Source organism: Cryptomeria japonica, chromosome 1 (genome assembly GCF_030272615.1).
Source record: "Cryptomeria japonica chromosome 1, Sugi_1.0, whole genome shotgun sequence".
In the NCBI taxonomy this organism is placed as follows: Eukaryota; Viridiplantae; Streptophyta; class Pinopsida; order Cupressales; family Cupressaceae; genus Cryptomeria; species Cryptomeria japonica.
The window spans coordinates 435,477,486-435,503,456 of NC_081405.1; the positions used below are offsets into that span (position 1 = coordinate 435,477,486).

At 37.1% G+C, this 25,971-nt stretch overlaps 1 protein-coding gene across 1 annotated transcript in view; it reads left to right on the plus strand.

Annotated features, from left to right (window-relative positions):
* The window catches only part of LOC131064846 (uncharacterized protein ycf23), a 189,738-nt gene that overhangs the window by 87,523 nt on the left and 76,244 nt on the right, over positions 1–25,971 (plus strand). Inside the window, exons 6-7 of the mRNA XM_057999142.2 lie at positions 17,189–17,278; positions 17,400–17,507. Coding sequence (XP_057855125.1) covers positions 17,189–17,278; positions 17,400–17,507 — 198 coding nt within the window. The remainder of the gene's footprint in view (positions 1–17,188; positions 17,279–17,399; positions 17,508–25,971) is intronic.

Sequence of the window (25,971 nt, forward strand, 5' to 3'; positions counted from 1 at the left end):
GTAAAAGTCGCGCAAAACATATCAAAGGCCTGAAATTCATCAAAAGGGCATGTATAAACTTAAGCCAAAATCGTGCATTACTAAATGGCCGAAAATAGCGAAGTGAATTCAAATTGCGCATTCTAAGCTAACCACCTGAAATTTGGAGGAAGTCAGCGTTTTGACATATTTTGAAAAGTTGCCCAAGGCAAAGTCACGTTTTTCAACTAAGTAGCCTGAAATTTGCAAATATGGGGCATTGAAGGCTAAATTGGCCAAATCATCAAAATGGGCCTGAATTTCATAAAATAGCTCATTCCACGCTAAATGCCTAAACTTGCAAAAGCCAAAAAGCCCGAAATACCCTTCTCACATTGAAAATCGCGAAATTCAATTCATGCAAAAAGGCATATTTAACTTGAAATGTCCCAAAGTTTAGGTTGCACATTGAAAGAAAAATTGTCATTGATGTTGAAGAGGTAAAAACGATATAAAAGATAATCCCGTGCCAATACACTCAGCAGGAACAAAACAGTTTTAGAATCCATCAAGCAAACACATAATATGTAGAGTTATATCTCAATCCTTACGGAGAATGTGGAAATAAAGATAAAACGATGGTGTGGTAGTTGTGAGACCATAATCTCTATGCATGGCGGAAATCTGTGATAGAAGTTTCTTACGATATTTGCTCAGATATGTATCGTTTAATATATACGATTTATTTATCCGTAGCGGCAAATACACAAAGGGTGTTTCCAATGTTGAAGACCGAAGATTACATCACAGGCAAATAAAATACGATCCATATCGTAATCCCTTAATATATTATCAAAACCGATAATGAATAAATTTACGGTGATTAATGCTTTGACCGATAATTAAAAAAGGCTGCGATATCAAAGTTTTAGACAAGTAAAAGCATCGTGACTTTAGTTACGATAATTATAAAGAAGCTTGCTATAAACTATTGGCGGGATTATTAAAATAAAGCATCTAAATTTATCGGTGGTGTTTTAAATAAAGTTTTTCTTTTTCGGTGGCAATAAAGACTTTAATCAAACATAACCAAAGATATTAATGTCTCCGATAAAGTAAAACAACAACTTAATGAAAAGTCGTGACATTCTATCAGAAGATACAATGGTCCGAAACAATATAAATAAAATAGTGGAGCTATTAAAAAAAAAAATGCATGTGTATGGAAGGGCAAGGAATATAGTATGTGCGATAGAAAGAATTAATATATCTGCAGATTCAAAGTGTGAATTCTTTAATGCAGATATAATTCTGAAAAATACGAAGGAAGGATATATGTGGGGTGTGAGTTGAGAAGAATAAAAAGAGAAGTGAATGGTGTGAATAGATAGCAGCAGAATAATAATCAGAATTATTGACGTGAATAAAATAATATGAGAAATGATATGTAAATGCTGAAAGAAGTTCAGAAGTACGCAGATGCGTTGACTATAAAAACATAAACAGAGAGTGGGGGTTGGTGCTTCCAGTGGGTTGGTGCTCACAAAACAGAGATTGGGGGTTGGTGCTCACAAAACAGAGATTGGGGGTTGGTGCTTCCAGTGGGTTGGTGCTCACAAAATTGTAGCAGAGGAAACATAAATATATATAATATTTATTTTTCAGTGGTTTTCTCCGTCATTGGGTTTCCACTTAAAATTTATTGTGTTCATGTGCATAATTATTTTTGGATAATCAATTCTATCATATAATTATTAAATTGAAAAAGTTTCATTATACTGATTTACCCCCCCCTCTCAGTATAATCGTGTTCTCTTCAATTGGTATCAGAGCAAGTTCCTTCAGAGATAGCCTTACAGCTTGAAGGTAGATCCCCAAAAGAGCACAATGGTGGATAACTATGCAGTTAGAAATCCAATCTTCGACGGGACAAATTATGCATTTTGGAGTATTAAAATGAAAGCCTATCTGAACACACTTGGCTATGATGTTTGGCAGTCCGTGGTGGATGGGTACACACCTCCGTCAACTCCTCCGACCGATACGGCAGGAAAGAGGAAAAGTGAGAATAATGCTAAAGCAGAACATGCCCTTCTATGCAGTTTGGCAGATTCCGAATTTATGAAGGTTATGCATTGCAAATCAGCCAAAGAGATATGGAACAAATTAAAAGGTATCTATGAAGGGGATGAAAAAGTAAGAGAAGCCAAGCTTCAATCACTTAGAATGAAATATGAAAGTCTTAAAATGAAGGAAGATGAAAACATCGCTGCCTACTTCTTGCGTGTGGATGAAATTGTGAATGCAATCACAGCATTGGGAGAAGAAGTTGAAGACACACTCCTTGTTCGGAAATTGCTAAGAACTTTGACAATGAAATTTGATCCTAAAGTATCAGCCATAGAAGAAATGAAGGATTTGAAAACATTGACAAAAGATGAATTTTTTGGAATTCTCACAGCCTATGAAATGAGAAGAGAAGACAAACCCTCTCAAAAGGAAGCAGCTTTCAAAATATCAAAGAAAGGCAAAAACAAAAACCATGTACCAAACGAGAGCTCAAGCAGTGAATCAGATGAGGCTGAAGCTTATTTCATGAGGAAATTCAAAAAGGGCAAAGGCAAATATAAAGGCAAATTTCCATTTAAATGTTTCAATTGTGGTAAGGTAGGGCACTATGCTTCAAAGTGTCCTCAAAATGAAAGCGATAGTAGTGAAGAGGAAAAGAAGAACTATCCAAAGAAAGAAGGAAAGAAATACTTCAAGAAAAATTACTCAAAGCATAAGAAAAGCTTCTACTCTAAACAAAGCTCTAGTTCATCAGAAGAAAGCTCTGAAGATATGTCCAACAGTGATGGAGAAGAAATTCTTTTCATGGCAATGAAAGTTGAGGATGATGAAGATGAAAAAGAAGAAGATCAAGAGGCTATGAGTGATGAAGAAGATGTAGATCTAGAAGAAGAGTTACATTATGCTTATGAACAAAATGAAAAGCTAAAAGGAAGGGTTTCAAAATATAAGACAAAATTACAAGAGTCAAGCAAGCTCATTAAAGACCTAAAAATACAATTAGAGGAAGCAAAGAAGAATGAGAAAGAGATAAAAGATCAGCTTAAAAGTAAAGAGGAAGGATGCAGTAAATTAGAATTAGAAATCGTCTCCTTAAAACAAGACTTGGAGAAACTTCAGAAATTTGAAGACAGTACCAAGAAAATGGATAAACTTCTCAAAACACAAAGACCTACTTTCATTAAATCAGGTCTAGGACATAAAGAAGATCAAACAGCCAAAGCTACTAGTTCAAAAACCTTGGATGAGTCATGGAAGATAGTAGAAAATAAAAGAAGGAAGAATGATACTCATAAATCTCATCCTCCCACTAATGTGTTGAAAACATCCCACCTAAAGAAACCACATGTAACTAATAATTATTATTCATTCAAAGGACATTGTTTTTCATGTTATAAGTTTGGTCACAAAGCAATACATTGTAGGAGTCATACTAGAAATATTTCTAATTTTACTCCAAAGAACCACAATTCATTTTCTCCTCTAATGAATTATGATGTAATATGCTATAAGTGTCACAACTTTGGACACACAGCCAGATTTTGCAGAACTATCTTTCCTAGTTTACCAACAAAGGAAGATGTACCCATCAAAAGGGAGGAAACGTCTAAAATGACTTGGAAGAAAAAACAACTAGAAGATAAAGAATCCCTATTTGTTCAAATAGCTCTTCATGCAAAGAACAAGAAAGATAGGTGGTATGTAGATAGTGGATGTTCAAGGCATATGAAAGGGGACAAAAACAAGTTCATCTCCTTGAACCAGTAGATGAAGGAACAGTAAGATTTGGTGATAACACAAAAAAAGAAATAAAAGGTAAAGGAACACTTAGCCTATATTATGGAAAGACTAAAACTGAAAATGTGCTATATGTTAAAGGATTAAAAGAAAATCTGTTAAGTGTTAGTCAACTTTGTGAGCAAGGACATAGTGTAACATTCTTGTCTAAGGGATGTGAGATTAAAAAGGATGGAAGAATTATTGCAAATGCTCATAGAACGGCAAATAACTTCTATATTCTAAATGAAATAAATGAAGAAACTTGCAATTTTGTTTAGGAAGATGAAAATTGGCTATGGCACAAAAGACTAGGTCACCTTAACTTTGACAATCTTGTCAAAATCAGCAAAAAGGAAGCAGTAAGGGATATGCCTAGGATTACAAAACCATCCAATGTCATTTGCAAGCAATGTCAACTTGGAAAACAAACTCGAGTGAGCTTTAAGTCCAAAGAATACTCTTCATCAAAACCTCTAGAGCTTATACATACAGACTTATGTGGACCAACCAGAACAAAAAGTTTGCTAGGTGAAAGGTATTTTATGCTACTTATAGATGATTATTCCAGGATGACTTGGGTTGCCTTCCTAAAAGAAAAATCTGAGGCTCTTGCAAAGTTTAAAGCTTTCAAAGTGTTAGTTGAAAATGAGATGGATGCCAAAATCAAGTGTCTTAGATCAGATCGAGGAGGAGAATTCACTTCAAATGAGTTTGAAGATTTCTGCACAGAACATGGAATAAGAAGACAATTTTCAGCAGCAAGAACTCCACAACAAAATGGAGTTGTTGAAAGAAAGAACAGGATAGTTCAGGAAATGGCAAGGGCTATGCTAAATGAATCAAAGATTGCTGACACCTTTTGGAAAGAAGCAGTTCACACAGCAGTATACATATTGAATAGAGCGCAAATAAGGGTGAACAATGACAAAACACCATACAAACTATGGAAAGGAAGGGCTGCAACTGTTGATTATTTCAGGATTTTTGGCAGCACTTGCTACATTAGAAGAGATGAAGAGGACTTGGGAAAGTTTGATGCCCGGTCAGATGAGGGAATCTTTCTTGGATATTCCACCAGAAGCAAAGCTTATAAATGCTACAATAAAAGACTTCAAAAGATAGTTGAAAGTGCTAATGTGAAGATAGATGAAGGAAGACAATTTGAGAAAGCTATAGAAGATCATCCTAAGGAACAAAGTGAGGAAGAAAAATTAAAAGAAGAAAGTGAAAATGAGGAACAAGACAGTTTTGAAACTCCATCAAAAGCACCATCAAAGACACCTTTAAAAACACCATCAAAAACTCCATCAAAATTTGTTCAGAAAAATCATCCAGAAGACTTGGTTATTGGAGAGTTGGATACAAACATTCAAACAAGGAGAAGAATGGCTACCACCACAGAACATGCTCATTTCTGTCTACTTTCAAAGATAGAACCAAAGAATTTTGATGAAGCTAGTGAAGACAAGTATTGGGTAAATGCTATGAATGAGGAGTTGGACCAAATTGAAAGAAATCACACATGGGAGCTAGTTCCAAGACCCTCAAACAAAAATATCATTGGAACCAAGTGGGTTTTTCGCAACAAAATGAATGAGGATGGTGAAATTACAAGGAATAAGGCAAGGCTTGTATGTAAAGGTTATGCACAAGTGGAAGGAGTCGATTTTGAAGAAACCTTTGCCCCAGTTGCCAGGTTGGAAGCCATCAGAATGTTTCTAGCTCTTGCAAGTCATAAGAGTTTCAAAGTCTACCAAATGGATGTGAAATCAGCTTTTCTAAATGGTGATTTAGAAGAGGAAGTGTATATTGAACAGCCTGAAGGATTTATCTTGTCAGAAGAGGAAGATTATGTATGCAGATTGAAAAAGGCACTCTATGGCCTCAAACAAGCCCCCAGAGCATGGTACTCCAGATTAGACAACTACCTACAAACACAAGGGTTTAAAAGAGGAGCAGCAGACAGTAATTTGTATTTCAAGTGTGAAGGTAATCATTTACTGATTGTAGTGGTTTATGTCGATGATATCATATTTGGTGGTAGTAAGAATAAAATGTGTGAAGAATTTGCTTCTAACATGCAAAAAGAATTTGAGATGTCTATGCTTGGAGAACTTTCTTTCTTCTTGGGATTACAGATTTCACAATCAGATAAAGGGATATTTCTTTCACAAACTAAGTATGTTAGGGAGATGTTGAAGAAATTTAGAATGGAGGATTGCCATCCTATCAGTACTCTTATGGTCACTGGTTGCAAACTTAGTAAAAATGATGAATCCCCTGATGCAAATCAGACTCTATATAGATCCGTGATTGGAAGTCTCTTATATGTGACAGCCACCGGCCAGATATAATGCAAGCAGTTGGTGTAGCAGCATGGTATCAAGCAGCACCAAAGGAAACACACGTACAGGCAATTAAAAGAATCTTCAAGTATTTGAAGGGTACAATGGATCTTGGATTGTGGTATCCAAAATGTGATGATTTCACTCTGAGAGCATACACAGATGTTGATTGGGCAGGTGACAAGGATGATAGCAAAAGCACTAGTGGAGGAGCCTTTTTCCTTGGCAACAACCTTGTATCTTGGTTGAGCAAAAAACAGGCTTCAATATCTCTATCCACTATAGAGGCAGAGTACATTGCAGCAGCAGCATATTGTACGCAAGTTTTGTGGATGAAACAAACCTTGCAAGATGTTAAGATTGAATATGATCATCCTATTTCTATCTATTGTGATAATACAAGTGCAATCAGTATGTCAAAGAATCCAGTGATGCACTCCAGGACAAAACACATTCCTATCAAGATTCATTTCTTAAGAGAACAAGTTCTTGAGCAGCAAGTAAAGTTGGAATATGTTCCAACAAAAGAGCAGTTAGCAGATATCTTCACAAAACCTCTTCCAAAAGAGACTTTTGAGTACCTAAGGGAGAAATTGGGAGTAATATCACTCTCATCCTTTCAGTAAATGCCTCGTATGAAACATACGTTAAAGAAGGGCAGGATACAAATAGCAAAAAATCTCTTGCCATTGATGTCAAAGGGGGAGAAATTGGAGACAGGGGGAGTATTGGATTGAGGGGGAGCAAACTGCATTGAAAGGTTGCCATCAATGACAAAGGGGGAGATTGAAAGAAAAATTGTCATTGATGTTGAAGAGGTAAAAACGATATAAAAGATAATCCCATGCCAATACACTCAGCAGGAACAAAACAGTTTTAGAATCCATCAAGCAAACACATAATATGTAGAGTTATATCTCAATCCTTACGGAGAATGTGGAAATAAAGATAAAACGATGGTGTGGTAGTTTTGAGACCGTAATCTCTATGCACGGCAGTAATCTATGATAGAAGTTTCTTACGATATTTGCTCAGATATGTATCGTTTAATAGATACGATTTATTTATTTGTAGCGGCAAATACACAAAGGGTGTTTCCAACGTTGAAGACCGAAGATTACATCACAGGCAAATAAAATACGATCCATATCGTAATCCCTTAATATATTATCAAAACCGATAATGAATAAATTTACGGTGATTAATGCTTTGACCGATAATTAAAAAATGTTGCGATATCAAAGTTTTAGACAAGTAAAAGCATCGTGACTTTAGTTACGATAATTATAAAGAAGCTTGTTATAAACTATTGGCGGGATTATTAAAATAAAGCATCTAAATTTATCGGTGGTGTTTTAAATAAAGTTTTTCTTTTTCGGTGGCAATAAAGACTTTAATCAAACATAACCAAAGATATTAATGTCTCCGATAAAGTAAAACGACGACTTAATGAAAAGTCGTGACATTCTATCCGAAGATACAATGGTCCGAAACAATATAAATAAAATACTGGAGCTATTAAAAAAAAAAAATGCATGTGTATGGAAGGGCAAGGAATATAGTATGTGCGATAGAAAGAATTAATATATCTGCAGATTCAAAGTGTGAATTCTTTAATGCAGATATAATTCTGAAAAATACGAAGGAAGGATATATGTGGGGTGTGAGTTGAGAAGAATAAAAAGAGAAGTGAATGGTGTGAATAGATAGCAACAGAATAATAATCAGAATTATTGACGTGAATAAAATAATATGAGAAATGATATGTAAATGCTGAAAGAAGTTCAGAAGTACGTAGATGCGTTGACTATAAAAATATAAACAGAGATTGGGGGTTGGTGCTTCCAGTGGGTTGGTGCTCACAAAACAGAGATTGGGGGTTGGTGCTTCCAATGGGTTGGTGCTCACAAAATTGTAACAGAGGAAACATAAATATATATAATATTTATTTTTCAGTGGTTTTCTCCCGCATTGGGTTTCCACTTAAAATTTATTGTGTTCATGTGCATAATTATTTTTGGATAATCAATTCTATCATATAATTATTAAATTGAAAAAGTTTCATTATACTGATTCACCCCCCCCTCCTAGTATAATCGTGTGCTCTTCACACATTTCCATTCTGAACCTCGATTTTCTCCCCTATCAAGCAAAGGCCAAAAAGAAAAGGGAGATTTGTGCATTTTCATTAAAATCCCGAGTTTCGTATAGGCGTTTAAAGTAGAAGCAGAGAAAAATCACAATTTTTTCAAACATTGCCAAATTCCAGCATTCATAACCAAGAAATAAAGAATCACATTGTTCAAGAAAGCACTTGCAACTTTCGGTTTTGCTCTCAAGTGCTAGTTTCTTCGCCATTTGTAGTCAATCAACCGCTTTGGTTCATTCTCAGGTAAGATCAAATTTACCCTTCCTGTGGTTATAATTTTGCATATGAATGATCATGTTTTAAGTAGGGTTAAAATGCAAGGCAAATTCAAATAAATTTCGAAAACTTAACACCCAGGAAGGAACAACCATCTGCCAAATTCATCCCTCTAGCCCGAATTTGAGACTTGGACAAATTTAGGATATTGTTCTAAGGCTGCAAAGCTTAGAGTCATCTTTTCCAAATGCATATTCAAAAACGTTCAAGCAAACAAATTGAAAACTTAACGCTGAAAACCAAAAACATTTGCGATTTTCAACACCAGCAAAATAAGGAGCAACGATCTTTTGAAAATTCACGCCAACCAACCAACCAACCAAAATTGTCAAATCGAAATTGCATTTAACCCCCAAAGCAGGATTCAAAGCATTCAAATAGCATGTTTTAAACATACTTTCAAATTTTGATTATCTTGCTATTCAACAATTCTAATGCTAACACCAACTTCTGGCCCTGCTAACCCGCGTTTTTCACCTAAAACTTGCCTCGTAATTGGTGTCTGGGTGTGCAGGATAGATGCCTAATCAGGTGACAGAGTCTTCCAAATCACCTGACGCACCAGGGACATCACAAACCTCTAGAGTCGACATTCCCCGCAAGCTTGAAAAAATGAAATATCAGTATCAGGGGGTGATAAAAGAGTCAAAGGTCCAGAGCAATTGTGATAATATTGGAGATACGGACCTCAGGCATATAGACATTCAAAACTTCAGAGAGAGGGTATATGCTCCAAATGCATACCGAAAGCCCAAACAGATGGTAGAAAGCAGCATTGCATAGGCTGCTGGTTTCCCATAGGCAATACAAAATTATGAGCTTGTGGTTGAGGCCGTAACGGTAAAACACTATCAACCGGAAACAAGAATGGTGGTAGCAAATGGAATGGTAATGGCTGATTTCACTCCATAAACCATCAGGGAAGCATTTGACATCCCGCTTCCTAAAGGCGCCACCGCGGTGACCATAGATGATGCCCAACTCGCTTTTGATATGAATCCCAGTAAGTGCAAGGTGCTAGTAAATGAAGAATGGTTCAAAATAAGGAGAGCTCCGAGCACTAGAATTGTCAGGAAGACCTACAAAAGCGAGTTCCTTGACGAATATGGAGACATGGTCACATTGCTTAGCCGAGTCATGGGACTTCCCCACTCTAACCTATTTGAGGAGTGGATGTTTTATTTCACCGAGCAGGTCTTCAATGGAAAGGCTAAGTTCGATTGGGCTTAGATCATTAGTGACAACATTCATACATAGTTGGTCGAGCTCGCAGAGAAGAAATACTTCACCATGACTTCCTACTTGGTCTACATGTTTGCTAGACATCAGCAGCTGCCAGGGTTGATCCGAATAGGAGAGATTGAGAATGGACCAAATCAGGGAAGGTATACAACTATTACCCCTAGTGCATTATTACAACATAGCTCAAAGGGAGAAAAACAACATTGCTTATGCAATCGGCTAGTATGAGCGCTTGAATGATGCATTCATGATGCGCATGGTTAGGATGATGCAAGGGGGATTGCAAATAAGGTTGTCAAAGCAGGCTACTGCACTGATATGGAAGTATGGAGCATGGTTCATTCAGTTCCCTCATTTTTCCCATATCAGAATTTCAGGCTTTGAGGGAACTCCATTTTGAATTCCCCATTATCCGACATATACAATGGTCCTCTTAGAAGTTTCAAGACAGGCGCACCCAGTTGGACACATACTCAGAGAGAAGAAGCAATCAGGGTTGGTCATAGAGAAAAATGATATGTACTTCAAAAACTATGTGCAAGTCGAGGAATCCTTCAACGAGATAGCATCATATTGCTTACAAGAGCACCTCCCCAGGAAGTACTTTGACCTTGTTGGATTAGGTAAGAAGGCTTATGGAAGACACTATAGGGGTAAAGCATCCATAGAAGACTACTGGACTAACTGCCTAGATGACTTTGAGGTCCGCCGACGAGAATACTCAAGGTTGAGTATTCAACAAATGAGAATTTTCGAGTACCGCCGGGTCCCGGATCAAGTAGTTAATTATGGAGATTGCTTGCAGACCTAGGATTATGAGTAGTCAAAGACCTCCCACCATCCATTAATTGGGCCCAGGACCAGATCACGGATTTGGAAGCCATAATGGAAGGTCCCAGGAGATATATAGATAGCTGGCTATGCCAACAGATAGAGAGACTAACCCATGAGGTGACCCAATTCACATTTAATATGATGGACATTCTTGATTCCTAGTGTTCAAAGGACGAAGGAGCATCAAGTGTGCCAAGGGAGGAAGAGGTTGAAAAGATTGAGAAGAAAAGAAAGAAAGAAAAGGCCAGTAGGGGAACCCGTACATCAAAAAGGACCAAGAGGAACCCCAATCAATCACTCGAAGCCCATGTACGGGAAAAGATCCCAATAAGAAGGCCAGAAGTCGCCACTTCATCTAAGGACCCCAACTCAGATGATGAGGTAGTTGAACTTGATCATCTACCTACCCCGCCTTCGCAGAATGATCCGTAGCAGTCCAATGAGAAAGAACCAGAGACGCGGATCATTAGTTTGGAGAAGCCTGAAAATGAGGTTGAGGATGGAGAAATTATGCCAGATGAGAGGACTATCATACAAGAGCGCACATAGGAGAGCAGACATGAGGCGCAACAAGAGGAAGGTGATACCAGAGATAACACCACAGTTGAAGGAGAAAACAAGGAAGATAGAACCGAAGAACCCAATGAAACTGAGGAGCAACCGCTATTAGAAGCTACACAACAGTTGCTCAGTGAAGTGGGAGAAAATTCAACTGTGAGCAAAGGACAAGATACAACGCTTAATCCACCTTCTACGTTCGATCAGCCATGGATATGCAGTGAGTCCACTGAGGCATTCAGAGGACAAGAGTGGGAATTGGTAGTCACCTCAGGACAAACCATCCCTCACGAATGGTTGCTAGCCTGGGCCCAGTGGAAATCAACTGTCAAGCCGCCCATCAACCTAGAAGACATATTTTCTTAGATGGGAGAATCTCAGGCCAAAGGAAAGAAGAAACCGAGAACCTATTCCAGGATCACCAAGGATGAACAAAGGAATCAGACGATTCATATTGCTGCTCCGCCTAAGGAAAAACCAGCAGAACAGACCGCATTGGCTGATTATAGCATTACATCTATCCCACTGGGGAAGGCGACCAAGGAACAGGAAAGGGAAGAGTTCAAGGACTCTATACAAAACATACTTAGGCAGTTGGATGAGATAACCATTGAACGAGATATTTATCGGGATCGTGCTGAGCAAGCCGAGGCATATATAGATCACTTGCTGAGGCCGCTGCAACATACTGCTGAATCTCACATTCCTCCATTGGCATTGGCATAGAAAACTACAACTAAGTTTGAAGGAGTGCGTGACATATCCAAGGCGGTTAGAGAATGGATCAAGGGTATTAAGGCTAAAGGGGAGATGATAATGAAGGATGTACGCGACATGGCAATCAATATAGAGTCAACCTGCGTAAAGATGCTAGAGATTGAGAAAGAATACTTCCAATTCCAGGAGACGATTGGTATGGCTCTACCCATCATGAAGGATCTATTCTGGACTCACGCTCGGATTCCCGCGCTTTAGACAATCCTTGATCCCTATAATATCAACACTTTTAAAGAGTGGTACTGGATTGTTAGCATGAAAAATAACATGGAGGGCAACATCGGCAAAGTACAGGAGGAATGCAAGAAAGCCTTATCTAGTGTCGAGAATATCGGTGAAAATATCCTCAGGGCGTTGGTCACCGATTGGAAGGATGGCATGGAGGGTGGCGATGTAGTATCACGTTGGAATGACAGGTTAAAGACTGATAAAACTACATACTCAACGAAGGACATAGAATTCGCCAACAAGCTGCACGTGGAAGCTCATCGACTAGAATGGTTCGAGGAGCTTAGAGTCGTGGACAACTATCGTGAGGGAACCCATTTCAGAATGCATAATCTTCCCATTCCTCCTAGTAAGGAATTGTTTCCTATGTGCATAAGGTTCCAAGAATATGTTTGGGCAAAGCGTGCAGAAAACCGGGACATAGGAAAGGCTTATTTGAAAGGGGAAATTGAATTTTTGGAAAAAGAATCTACCTTGGGAAAAGAAAAAGTGCATTTCCAGAGTTAGTTATTTCTTTCCAACTACCCAAGTTCATTGCAAATTTTGAGCTCTGTGCAGATGCACTTTTTGGGGGGCAACTTTATGTTGGGTAGTTATTAGTTAGTTGGTAGTTGGTAAGGAGATATTTGTTCCTTATTGATAGGTATGGGCAACCATTCCTTGGAGGATGAATTTGTGCCACTTGTAAGGTTAAATCTGGGCCATTCATCCAATTTTGGAAATCTATTTAAAGGGATTGTAGTTCCCTTGTTTTTGTAAGAAGTTCTAGAATTGTTGCAGAAACTTTGCTGAAATTTATACAGAATTAATGGAAGTTAAAGCTTTCATGATTTCATGTGAGTGCATGGTCTCCTTCTTCACCATTTAAATTTATGCTATGTATTTTGTTTTCAGATAGTGTATTCAGGTCAATATTTGATAGAAATCTTGTTCATATCATTAAGGACTACCTGATTGCCATTCCACCTGTATGGTTAGTTTGAACTCAGATAAATGCTTAGTTCTGTTATTAAATGTTGAATGAATGGATGTAAAAGCTTTGTATTCATGTTTAATAGCTTGAAATCTAGTTTCCCTTGAAGATTGCATCAGATTTTACATAGTTGTGCTATATTAGCTGTCAAAGTTAAATCTGGTTTTTAAAAGGTTTCCATCTATTCACTTGAATATGCTGTTCTAGATAAATTAGTTAGTTTCTTTCTTCCTCTACCTCCCCTTTTTTCCTTTTTTTTTTTTGTTTATAATCTAAATTTGAAGTCCAAAACATCATCATGTTAAAAAACAATTTGATGAAGTCAAGACTGTAGAGTCTTAGGGGCTATCAAAAGCTAATTTTGTCTAACCGCGTAAGTCCCCTTGTGTTTCTAGCAAACACATTAAATCACTGAGCTATCCCGCAGTCATGACCTGATGATTGGAACCTTGAGGTTATCCCCATTGATCAATTAAAACAACATTAGGGATTCCTTACGCAAGAGAGGATAGGATACTCAGCAAGAACATTCTATTCTGCGTTGGCCAGAGAGAGTTGTAGCAATACGATTTTAGCCACGTCAACACATAGCACCACCACTTCTGCCACCTCCGCTACCCTTGCCAGGGATGCCGCCGAGTCACTTGCTATATGGAACATGCTATTACATATTGATTGCAACCTTTAACTTCGTGAAAACTAGTTGGCTTTTCATGGGGCACTCATAGAGATGTTATATTGCAGATTTTGCCTTGAAGATTTCAATTCACCTCTATTTTTATATTAGGACTGCCCCCCCACCACAGCTCCGCCGCCGTCCCCTCACTATCCCCAAATTTATGCCCTTGGTCCCCTAGTCCTCGAAAACCGTCCCACCATCCCCCCGTCAAGAAACTCCGTGGAACTATATCTTATTTTTCAACTAGCTGCATTGTTGTCAAATCTTCTTTACAATCCCACATAAGCTGGTTCAACCTCTTAATTTGTTTGTCTTTAAGCACTAAGTTCTAACACCTAGCCAATCATCTTTAACCTGTGAATTCTTTCTAAAGCTGTCCCCAACTCAAAAAATCACAACTTTATCTTCAGACTCATCTTCCACAGCCAAGAGGAGATAGAATAACAACAAAAATGCCTTAATACTATCAAATTTAGCATCCAAAGGCCTTCTAAATCCTCCAACAAAGCCACGGGTCTTGATGCAATTGCATCTACCCGTTTTGACCAAATGATTATGCAAAACGAGTCATCTAAACTTATACCTTCAGATCTTACTCTCCCTTAAGAAAAAAATCCAAATATAAACTTCAGCCTAACTTTGTATTGGAAATAAGAAAAATTCTTGTTTCCCCAAACTTATATCTTCTTGGTCCAAAGACTCCAAACCCTAAAAAAACTCTTTCTATCCTGAATCTCAAAAATAGTTCACAAAATAAACTTCAATCAAATCTGAATATACCTTTTTGAATAAACTAAGACTCTGAAATGGATGTCAGTGCAATAACCAGGGTGGATCTTTCACCATTATGACTTTTCTTCTCTAAGAGGGTTTTCGTCCTCTAGAAGGTTGAGTTGAATTGAGTCGAAGCTTCAAACCCCAAGGGTTTCACCAAAGAAAATGTGATAATCCACATAATGCCAAATGAGTCCTTGAAATGCCTTTTATACTTTTTACCACCAAACTTTCAAAAAGCACAATTTAAAATTCACTTTTTAATTAAAACTTCATTATAGCTTTGTAAAGACATTAATATTAAAATAATAATATTTTTATATGCGAGGTCCTTATTTTTTGCATCCATGATTTAAAACATTTTATCTTGGTTTTGATGAGCTATAACTCTAAGGTGCATTTTAAATAATTTAAATAATATTAAACAAACTTAGTAATATGACTGAAATCAAGCCATTAATGCACCCATTTTGCGGAATTGTCAAAAAGCATCGGAATTGAAATTTGACTACGTTGGAGAGATCCTGATGATGGGAAATGAGAAACAATGCCAACTAGGTGACTTGCTATAAATAGATTCCCTCTCCAATATTCTTGGAGAAGACAGCAGAAGTCGGAAATCACCCCCAAAAGGGACATAAGTGTCAAGACTAATTGAGTTCAGTGGTAAGAACATCAAATAAACCCTTGGGCAAGACAAATACCCACCAAGAAGTTCAAAGCCAACTGTAGTGCTAGAGGAACCTAAAATGGGGACATTACATGTAACATGCATGCTAACTATGGAACACCATTAACAAAAAGTAACCTTTACATAGGACTGAACAGTTATACTCATTAATCTTTGTAATCATTGAATGCATGAAAGCTCAGGTATCATTTCAAAAGCATCTACCATATTGTGTCAAAACAAGCTAATGCTTTCTAATGAGGCCATTAAATAGGTGATCCTTCAACAATTGCCACTTGGTAATCACCTGAAAAACTACTATGTATTTGCATGCAAGGTGGTGCATGTATTATATAGTTGACAGGTATCTCATGCATAGTTTTAAGACTCAGCAAGTACTCTGCAAGACTTGCCAAACTCGCGAGTCCCTGAGCTGGCTACCTCGAGTTTGGCCGAGTCTCAGACTTAGACTCCCAAGCTCTGAGCTTGAACTTGTCTTGCACCCAGACAATTTCTAGAGTTTGATACAATCTGAATTTGACTGTTATTTAAGGACAAAATTGCCCTCTAACACCAATTTCACTATTGCTGATTAAGGGTTTTGTTGGCCACTTAAATTTGAATTTTTTAATTAATACTCCAAAACTATAATTAATTCTTAATCACTGTTATTTCTGGGGCAGATTTGAAGTATAATCAACTAGTGTTATTTGTCATTTTTTTGGTGATAGGTGTTGAATTAAATTCTGAAAATTTATTATAGTAGCATAGGGTTTACATTATTTTGCATTTCATTTCAGTTTTCTTTAATTGGAAAATACAAAAACAAATTGCATCCTTTTCCTAGGATTTCCAACTGGGGACATTGCAAAATTCTGGTTGATTTCTAAATTTCATAAGCTAGGAGTTAATATGGATCAGAAAATGACCTGTAATATCAGAAAAAAGAATGGAGATAGCTGAGAAATAGATTGAGGCCCTTGAAAGACTTGTGTTAACTGATATCACACAAAAGAGGAATGCAGGAAACTTCTTGGTCTCTTACCTAGGCCATTTTACTTTCAAATGCCTAGCTACTCATGTTGTCCCTATATATACCACTAAAGAAAAGATGGAATATCTATCTGGGTTATATTGTACAGGCCTACACCTTCGCATGTCAATGAAATTTTAAGACTACAAGAGAGGAGATTACAAGGTTGGATAGATAGTCTGGACCAGGCTTGGTAGAGTTGTATGACAATTGTCAAGCTTGGGCTTTTGGGTTCTCTTTGATTGTTTCTTTTTGAATAGCATTTTGTAAACATGCATACAAGTGCATCAATTCCTAGATATTTGATGCCTACTTTTTAAATGAACCATTTTGAGGCCACATGCATAGCTCCTTTGATGGTGCTTTTAGTAGGATAAGAAAAAGGATAATGGTATTCAGTTTTAGTCTAATGTGAAAGTTTGCAAAGCATGCAAATTTTCTTATATCTTTTTCTTCCCAGCTCTTGTATTTGGTAATCTATTTTGACAATTCTAAATACTTTTTGTTCTGTTTTATTTTCTTTTGAAGTCAATATATTTGCATTTTATTCCAAAGAAAACCTTCTATAGACTTTGTTCTGTCTATGCACAATAGAACCATGATACACATATTTATCTGTACAACTCATTTCATGATTATAGAATGGTTCTTATGGCCTCGAGGAACCTGCTATGTTCTGTTGGAATTATGATATTCTTATTATTTCAGCTTTTTTCTTGGAGTGGTAAACCTGGGTAACCGTACAGACAAATATTTGGTAGTTTGACATCTTCAAGATGAATATGATATCTAAATGTATATCTCATGATAATTGTGGTGTAAGTATTAACTATTTTCCTGCAGATATTGCAATTGACAATGAAGACTAGACAACTGCTTCCATCTGTTGTACTTTCTGTCACTGTGCCACATACTTTGAGCCTTACTGACCAGGTCATTGCCAAGAAATTTTGGTTATAGCTTTCTGTTCAGATACTTGTGTGGCACTGGTTTTCATTATTCTAGTAGATTGCTCTCTTCAATTCTTATGACAATCCAAGTTGTTGGACAATAGGTGACTTTAGCAGAATCATTGGAAACAGAAGGTGTAGACATAATTCAGACCGAAGGAGGAACAAGTTCAGATCCATCATATCCAGGGGTGCATGGTCTAATTGAAAAGGTAACCAGAACCTTTTAAGCTCCTATGCTCAAAGCCAGATAATATTATTGAATCACATATCTTTAACACATGTTACATCTAGATTGAAGTACTTTGTCTCATGAATACCTTTTGGAAACACTCGTCTCAGCTTAATCATATATTGATATCTTCAATCCAAATGAAGCTGTTTGATGCTTTTTTACTTTGAACGGATATTGATGTCATTTTAAGAAAAAAATCTTTCCAACCGAGGATGAGAAGTCAATGTTCTGTGTAGGAAAGGAAAGTGAATTCCCTCAAATGCAGAGGTGTAAATACTTAACATGTACAAAAAATTGACACAAATTACAAATTCTTATACCCATCTAGAGGCGTTATTTTAAATGGAATGACTTTGCCAAACATGATGTGTGTTTGTGACTTAAACTTACAAATATATTTTATTTTGCAATTACATTTCCTCTAAAAATTAGCTGTATAGATTTGTGCATTGTTCAGTTTTTTCATATTTCTGTTTTGAGAAGCATAAGCTTTGTCAAATTAAGTGCAAAGAATCTCTTCTTCCATCGTGGCACTAAGAGTATCTCAATGAAGATTGTTTGATATTATCGTCCATGCAAGGAGCATTAATAAAAGCTTTGAAAAACAGGAAATACATATGCATTCTCACCAATTTTGATGTACAGCAGGTTGGTGCAAGCGACTAGAAAAAATGAAATGGAAGCCACTGTCAAATGTGACAACTAATCTTAATTGTTTAGCTGAGATTACTTGAAGAGAGTTGCTTTTGATGAAGAATCATGTAGCTTAATTCAACTTTCCAAAGTGGGAAAACATTTCTGAATTAGAAAATTCATTTTTAATCCAACAATTTCAAGCAAGACAAGATGCATGTGTACATATAATGCAAATAATTGTATGAGAGTAGTATTTTCTTCTATTTTATTTTGTTATGTAGAGTAGGATTCATGCAGTTCCTTGTCTATCAAGAACTTTGTTATTGATTTTTTCAGATTCTAAGTTTTAACTGCAACTCAGATTGACTTTATTTTAAGCACCCAGCTACAAGACTTGGACTCAATTGGCTGATATTTTACTGAAACTTGTTCCTGGTATTCAGACTTGGCAAATTGAAAAAAACATGAAATATAGAGGTTTTTAAAGATTTAAAGCTTTAATATGCATCCTTCACTGACTCAATTATAAAGACATAATTAACTATGCCAGACCAAGTTTCCAAGAAGCAACGGGAGTTGATGGGGGATGTGTTTCAGGGATAGATATTTTGGAAGCCATTTTAGGCGATAATAGGGGGTGACAGAGGGGAGAACTATTAAAAAAAAAAAAACTTATTTTTTAAAATATAGGAAAATTTTCAAATATTTATATGATATATTGATAAAGAATTCATCACATACATTATAGATCTTTATTACATGACATCAGAGTTGAATTGAGAGCTCATATGAGAGTTGGACAAATTAACAAAATTTAATTACTTTCATAATTCATAGTCAATGTGCATATGATATTTATTATATAAAGTTAAAATAAAATACAAGAAAATGCCCAAAGTTTGCAATTTTCTGTTAAACAATGGTAATTGCTTAATCTTATTCAAAGAATGAAATGTACATATAGGCAATTACAAAGCATCGTTTCTAAAAGAAACAAGCGAAAACTGAAAGCAAATTTAGAAACATTCTGAACTAATTAATAATACATAATTGACTATTTACTAAAAATGCAAATATTAATCTAATACCCTCCCTTAATGGTCAATCTGTCAACTACACCAAGTTGCCCCCTAAATTTTACAAACTTGTTCAAGCTCAAAGACTTTGTGAGGATGTTTGCAGTTTGATCTTAGTTGGAACATATTGCAACTAAACTCATCCATCTTCGACAAAATGTCAGATGAAATGACAATGAAACTCAACATGCTTGGTTTGTTCATGAAAAACTAAATTTTTGGCAAGTTTGAGCACCCCTTGATTGTCACAAAAGAGGGGTGAAGGACTTGCTTGAGACATTTGCATGTCAAAAAGCATCCTTTGAAGCCAAATTGCCTCACAAGGTGCTTTAACGATTCCCCAAAGTTCTACTTCGGTTGAGGAAAGAGCTTTTGCCTGCTACTTCTTACTAGTCCATGTGACTGTACCAGTGCCCAGACTTAAGACATACCCAGATGTAGACTTCCTGTCATCAACAAAAACTGGCCAATCTGAGTCTGTGAAACCGATGAGTCTAGGATTTTTTGCTTCTACCATATAGAATGCCAAGTCAAAAGTGTCCCTCACATATCTCAGCATACGCTTCGCTGCAACCCAGTGTTCAGCTTTTGGGGCTGTCATGAAGTGAAAGATGTAGCTTACAACATATTTGAGGCCAGGTCTGAGAAGCACATAGGAAATACTGAGGGGGGATGAATTAGCATTTCAGAACTTTTTAAAACAATAGATGCATCAAACCACATAAAGCATAAAGAGAACAACCATTAAGACACAAACACTAGGATTTATCGTGGAAAACCTTTTCGGATAAAAAACCATGGCATCAAATAGCTTTCGTTAACATAAATGGGCACCAACCCGAATTACAATGGAGAGCACTAACTCTCTGTTCTACTGAAGCACCGATTCCAGATTGTGTAAAAATTCAAATACAAGATTCAATAAACTTTTTTGAGAACATAATTCAATCAAGAGAAAGAAATATACAACATGTCCCATATAAAAGATATTCAGAAGCAAGACTAAAAATGCTTAGAAAAAATATTCAGAAGCAAGACTAAAAATGCTTAGAAAAAATATTCAGCACTCTGTAACTAAGATCACATCTTCATCCTTTTATCCACCTGACTCAACCTTTAAAAGATGACAATACTCTATGCACTCACAGCTATTGCTGATATGTTCATTATTTAACCAAATATGATCTGCCAATGGATAAACTTCACTCTAGTCCATAGTTGTCAACACTATCCAAATTTCACAACTCAAACATTAAGGATTGCAACACCCCAAAACAGTTATGCACAAAAGAAATAGTTGTTTTTACCTTCAATGTCTACATCCAACACTCATGAAATCCGTCACAGACATAGGAGAAAGCTTCACATCACCCTCAACTTACTCACCAAAATCAATATTTCAACATCACAGTTGATAGAAAAACATCCAGTGATAATTGACTCAAAAAGCTCCTTAGAAACATTCACCATGAAAAATAATAAGCCACCCCCAATATGTGCTGATAAGCACTTCCAAATCCACGTTAAAAAAGCATCATCACATCCTTCACCACAACGTCTACGGTTTTCAAAACACCCCTCATGCACTAACCAAAAAAAAAACTGTATTTTGAATGCCCATTCAACAGAACATCACTTTCCAACTCAGCTCACCGAACACATCCAAAAGAAAAATTGTTCGCCCAATTTTTTTTGTATATAGAAATGATTCTGCTTTACCAAAGTTAAAAGAGCAGATACAATTTTGGTTACACTTCTACCAAGTTAGGGCCACGATGCTCCATATTAATAAATAATTCTCAGCGCTTTTAAAAAGAAACGCCACGAATAGTCATCACCACAAAAGGTCTGAAACCGCCCTCATTTACTAAGGTGTTACAAAGAATCTGAAGTCAACACATAAGAAGAGGATGAATAAGTTACTCCAAAAATTAATATGTTGATAAATTCCCATCGCATTAAACTTCATAAAAAATATCAACCCCTCTGAATAATCGTTATCAAAACACATATTAAAAGCTCCTTTGACAATTTAAAGATGACATGGTATATATCTAACACATGGCACAACAAGAAGACAAGTAGCTTGCTGATGCAGACAACCAACCAGCTCAAGTAGACACCCAACTAGCTCAATAGACACTCAAGCAACTCAAGTAGACCCCCAAGTAGCTCAAGCAACCAACCAGGCAGCTCAAGCAATCAACCAAGTAGCTCAAGTAGACTAGCAAGGAGCTTAAGCAGCTCAAGCAGACAAGTAGGCAACTCAACCAAGAAGACAAGGAGCGCAAGCAGCTCAACACATTTTTCATTCCAAAAGCTCATTTATTGAATAATGACAACCATCCTTTACATCAATGACAAAATCTGCAACAAGGTCTAGTGGCGGTGAGGTAGATGAGACTGCCCACTAGTTGCCCGAACGCTGATTCATCCACCACAGGTCAATCCAAGTTGGTTGACAGCTTCAACCCTTTCTCCATAGGTGTAGATGTAGGTTTTCAATCATGCATCCAAAACTTATCTAGTAGATTCTTGGCATACTTCGATGAGAGATAAAGATACTACCATCTGTCTGCCAACCCTCAACACCTAAGCAGTAATGCAGAAGTCCAAAGTCTGTCATGTCAAAGGACTGGCACAAACTTTGTTTGATCTACTAAATTTGGCCTGTGTTTTTTCAGTTTGAGTTGTTTCGCATTTTGTCAAATACTTGGCATGCATTCACCTTGTAGTCAGATTTTTCTGAGTTTGGACTGATTCTTGGAAGTTTGTGTTGATTTAAATGCACTATTTTCTGATTTGGTTTATCATAATAGGTTTGCAAATATAGACATGAATAGAAACATTTATATAGCATGAAATACAAACATGACTCATCAAATATTTTCCAGAAATTTAGAACTCAGTTAAAACGCCATTTTGTTCCAAATAAGAGAGATTACAAACAATTTAACATACCAATACAAGTGCTTACGCTGGAAATGTAGAGTTTAGTCCATATTTCAGCATTAACTCTTCCTAAATCCTAGGCTAAACCTTCATTTATCTCAAAATTGGTACGGTTGTATGGAATAACTGTGATACCACCTTCAATTTACAGTTTGAACTTCAGACCTGTTGACGTGTTTTTTATGACCGCGTCTAACACAGAATAAAGTTGCCTAACGATCACTTCACTCTCTCTTGATCAAAGTACGATTGCATGCTAAGATTGCAAGAAGTTCAAACAATCGCTCCAAGGTTCCTTCAATGCGTGGACGTGACTCAGTTGGCTGATGTGATTGCTGGTAATCCAAGGGGCCTTACGTGTGCATCGTTCTTTCACTTCTTTGTTGTGGCTGGAACTCCATCATCGGATATGGCAATTCTGCGTTGCTATTGCTTTGAATGAACTAAAATGAACAGAAAGTAAAGGGGAAAGGGTTAGAAGGATCTATATCTACTCCTAAGGGCAGTGATAACAATGAATAGTGCTCTGGTGGACAAATTCCAAATAAACCAAGCTCTGCTTCGCCAAGTTCAACTATAACTCCGCAAGAACTGGTGCAATCTTCTAAGGATATTGAAGGATTTTCAAATCGAGAAAGTGCATTTGAACACCCAAAACGGCGCAATCCAAACGACTGTCCACAACCGAACTTAGCACAAGTTTAGTGGCTCAGGCTAACTTTACACTGCAACTTACAATCAGCAAGATACAAAAAGTATGAACCATGGAAATTCATCAGACACCATTACATTCTCCATTGAAATCAAAGCACTTTACTACTTCTAACCTAAGTGAGGAAGGTGAAACCATGCAAGTTTTGAAAAAATAACTCAAGTGGACACCATCAGAGAACAATGTTTCACTATTATTTTCTCAAAAACTTATCGCAACAATTTCATACAAAGCTCCCTCCCTTTTCAAATGAGGGGGTCACCCCTTTATATAGGCCTCGGGCCATGATTACGTGCAAACCCTAATTAGGGTTTTCCCTAAAAGATTCTCCACACATGATGCAACAAGGTGGGAATCTCCAATTAATAACCCATCATGCCCATATACAATTAATTCAAAGTACCCAAAATAGCATCCACTGCGCATTAAATGCACCACCTCCTTCAAATTCATCCAACATGCGTTGAATATTCATCCATGCAAAAATCACCCCACTATGTCATAAATGATCCATCATTTCCACATGCGGCGACTGCATGCAAAAGGAATCTGCCATAAATTCAACATGCAATGACCGGGTCGCCATTTGGTCAAATATTCCGGTAATGAATGCGTCACTCTACTGCCATGTGTTCAATAGATCCTCGCCATGCAAGTGGACACCGCCATCGTATATCTGCTCCTGCACATCTGGAATTGTTGGAGAGGGAAAATTTGATTCAGGAAGAATTTTCTTGAAGTCTCTTCAACTTTCCTTGCTCAGAGAAGGTTTTTCATCAATTCTGCACATTTCCTATTTTTTAGGAAAATTTCCAAATTAGGGATCCGCGGTCCAGGAGAGAGAAAATTCTCCTATGAATCCAAATCTGTAAAACTTTTGAAATTTGGATGTGATTTGATGCCCGAGAATGGATTTTTCAAATTTTTTCTTGGAGGGGAAATTTCTTGTTCAGTTCATCCCTGATTCCTTCCTTGCCTTAGAAATTTTATGTTCAATTCATCCTTGGCTGTATTTCTTCCTTGCTTGGAATTTTGTCCCGAAGGAAGGAATTTCCAATACTTAACCAAATTTTCATCTTTCTTGGAATTCTGTCCTGAAGGAAGGAATTTCCAACACTTAGCCAAATTTTCACATTTCCAAGAATTACGTCGTGAAGGAAGGAATTTCCAACACTTAGCCAAATTTTCACGTTTTTCAGGAACTCTGTCATGAAGGAAGGAACTTCCAACACTTAGTCAATTTTTCACCTTTCCTGGAATTATGTCCTGAAGGAAGGAATTTCCATTACTTTGTGAATTGTCCTTGTCTCTTTTTCAACATCCCTATTTTTTAGGGATCCTCCTAAAATTTAGGAGCCAGGTTCATTGGATGAAGAATTTCACCCCGATTCTGAATCTATAAAATTTTCCACATTTGGTCGGGATTTGGTGTCTAAAAATAGGATAATCAAAAATTTGCTCGAGGGGAATTCTGCTTTTTATTCCTCCTTGACTCCTTGGATTCCGTGCCTTAGGTAAAATTTCAATTTTTAGCTTGGGTGAAATTTTCACGATGCCAAGGGTTCATTGATTTCCCTCCTGTGAATGCCTTCTTGAATTCAGCGCCCTAGCCTAGTCTTGGGCGCATTTTAGCCCTGTCCATGGATACATGGAATTTTCCTCCTGTGAATGCATTCTTGAAATTAGCGCCCCAGCCCAGTCTTGGGCGCATTTTGGCCCTGTCCATGGACTAGTGGATTTTTCCACTTGTGAATGCATTTTTGAAATTAGCGCCCCAGCCCAGTCTTGGGCGCATTTTGGCCCTGTTCATGGATTCATGGATTTTTCCATCATTTCAGGCTCTTCGTCAGGAGATATATAAATATGAAATATAACATTTAAGTATAAGTGGCATCTTCAATATGTCTTTTTCCTTTCTTATACTTTAAGTTATATTTCATATATATTGTCAGGATGTTTGAGAGTGGTTTCAGGTCCATAGGAATCATAATGCAAATTTTGGATTTTGGAAGATCTTCCAAATTTCTAGACTTACTCAAATTTCAGGCCATTTTTGGATCAGGATGACATTGGTGGATTGATGTGAATTTCTGGACTTGGATGATTTTGCATGCTTTCCTCTTCTGGAATAGGAGTTCCAAACTTAACCATTTTTTGACCCAAATTGTTTGCCTTCTGACTCTTCCGGATTTAGAAATGGTCTTCAGGAATGTTCAGTCTTCAGAGATATTAGGCTTTCAGTGTTTCCCTGTGAAGAACCTGCCAAAAATAGATTTTTCCAAATAGTAAGTGTTTCAAAATGTCAAGGTTTGGGCAAAATAGGTCAGAAAAGCACTTACTAAAAATAGAAACTTACTAAAAATAGAACTTACTAAAAATAGTAAGTTTAATTTTTGGCAAAATTAGACCAATCCGAGACTTAGTAAAATCCCTAAAAAATAGGAACTTTCTAAAAATAGAAAGTTGCTCCGTTTTGGCTCAAATTTTACTGGGAGGTTCCTTGAAGGGTCCTGATTCCAATTGTATGTTCAGTTTTTCCAAAACCCTAATAGAAACCCCTAAAATCTAGGACAAAAGGCAAAAACCCTAAAATTCACAAAACGAGTCCTAGACTTAGCCGAATTCGCTCAAACAAAAAACAGATTTAATCAATATGACCCCCAAACACTTGCAAAGCAGAGAGATTGACAAGACTGCTACGAGAAGACCACAAAAACGCAAGCCAAAAAACCGGGAGGGCCTAAAAAGAAGGGGGTCCCCATTTGCAATGGGGCGATGTGTGAAAACGTCACAACAAGACCCAACCGCCTCCTCTTCAAACCTTATCACCCCCAGCCAATGTTGTGAAAGAAGCTCATGGAATGGCTACAATAGTTTGTATGGCTCAGCAGGATTAGTACAGTCATAGCATGAGAAAGTATGACTCGACAAGAATATGGTATGGCCTAGGAATGTGTTACAACTCCAGTAATAAAGGTACAACCAAGTAAAATATTCAGCAACAAATCTCTTAACCCTCATGACTTCCTTCCTCTAGCTTGAGAGGATATGCATGCATAAAATAA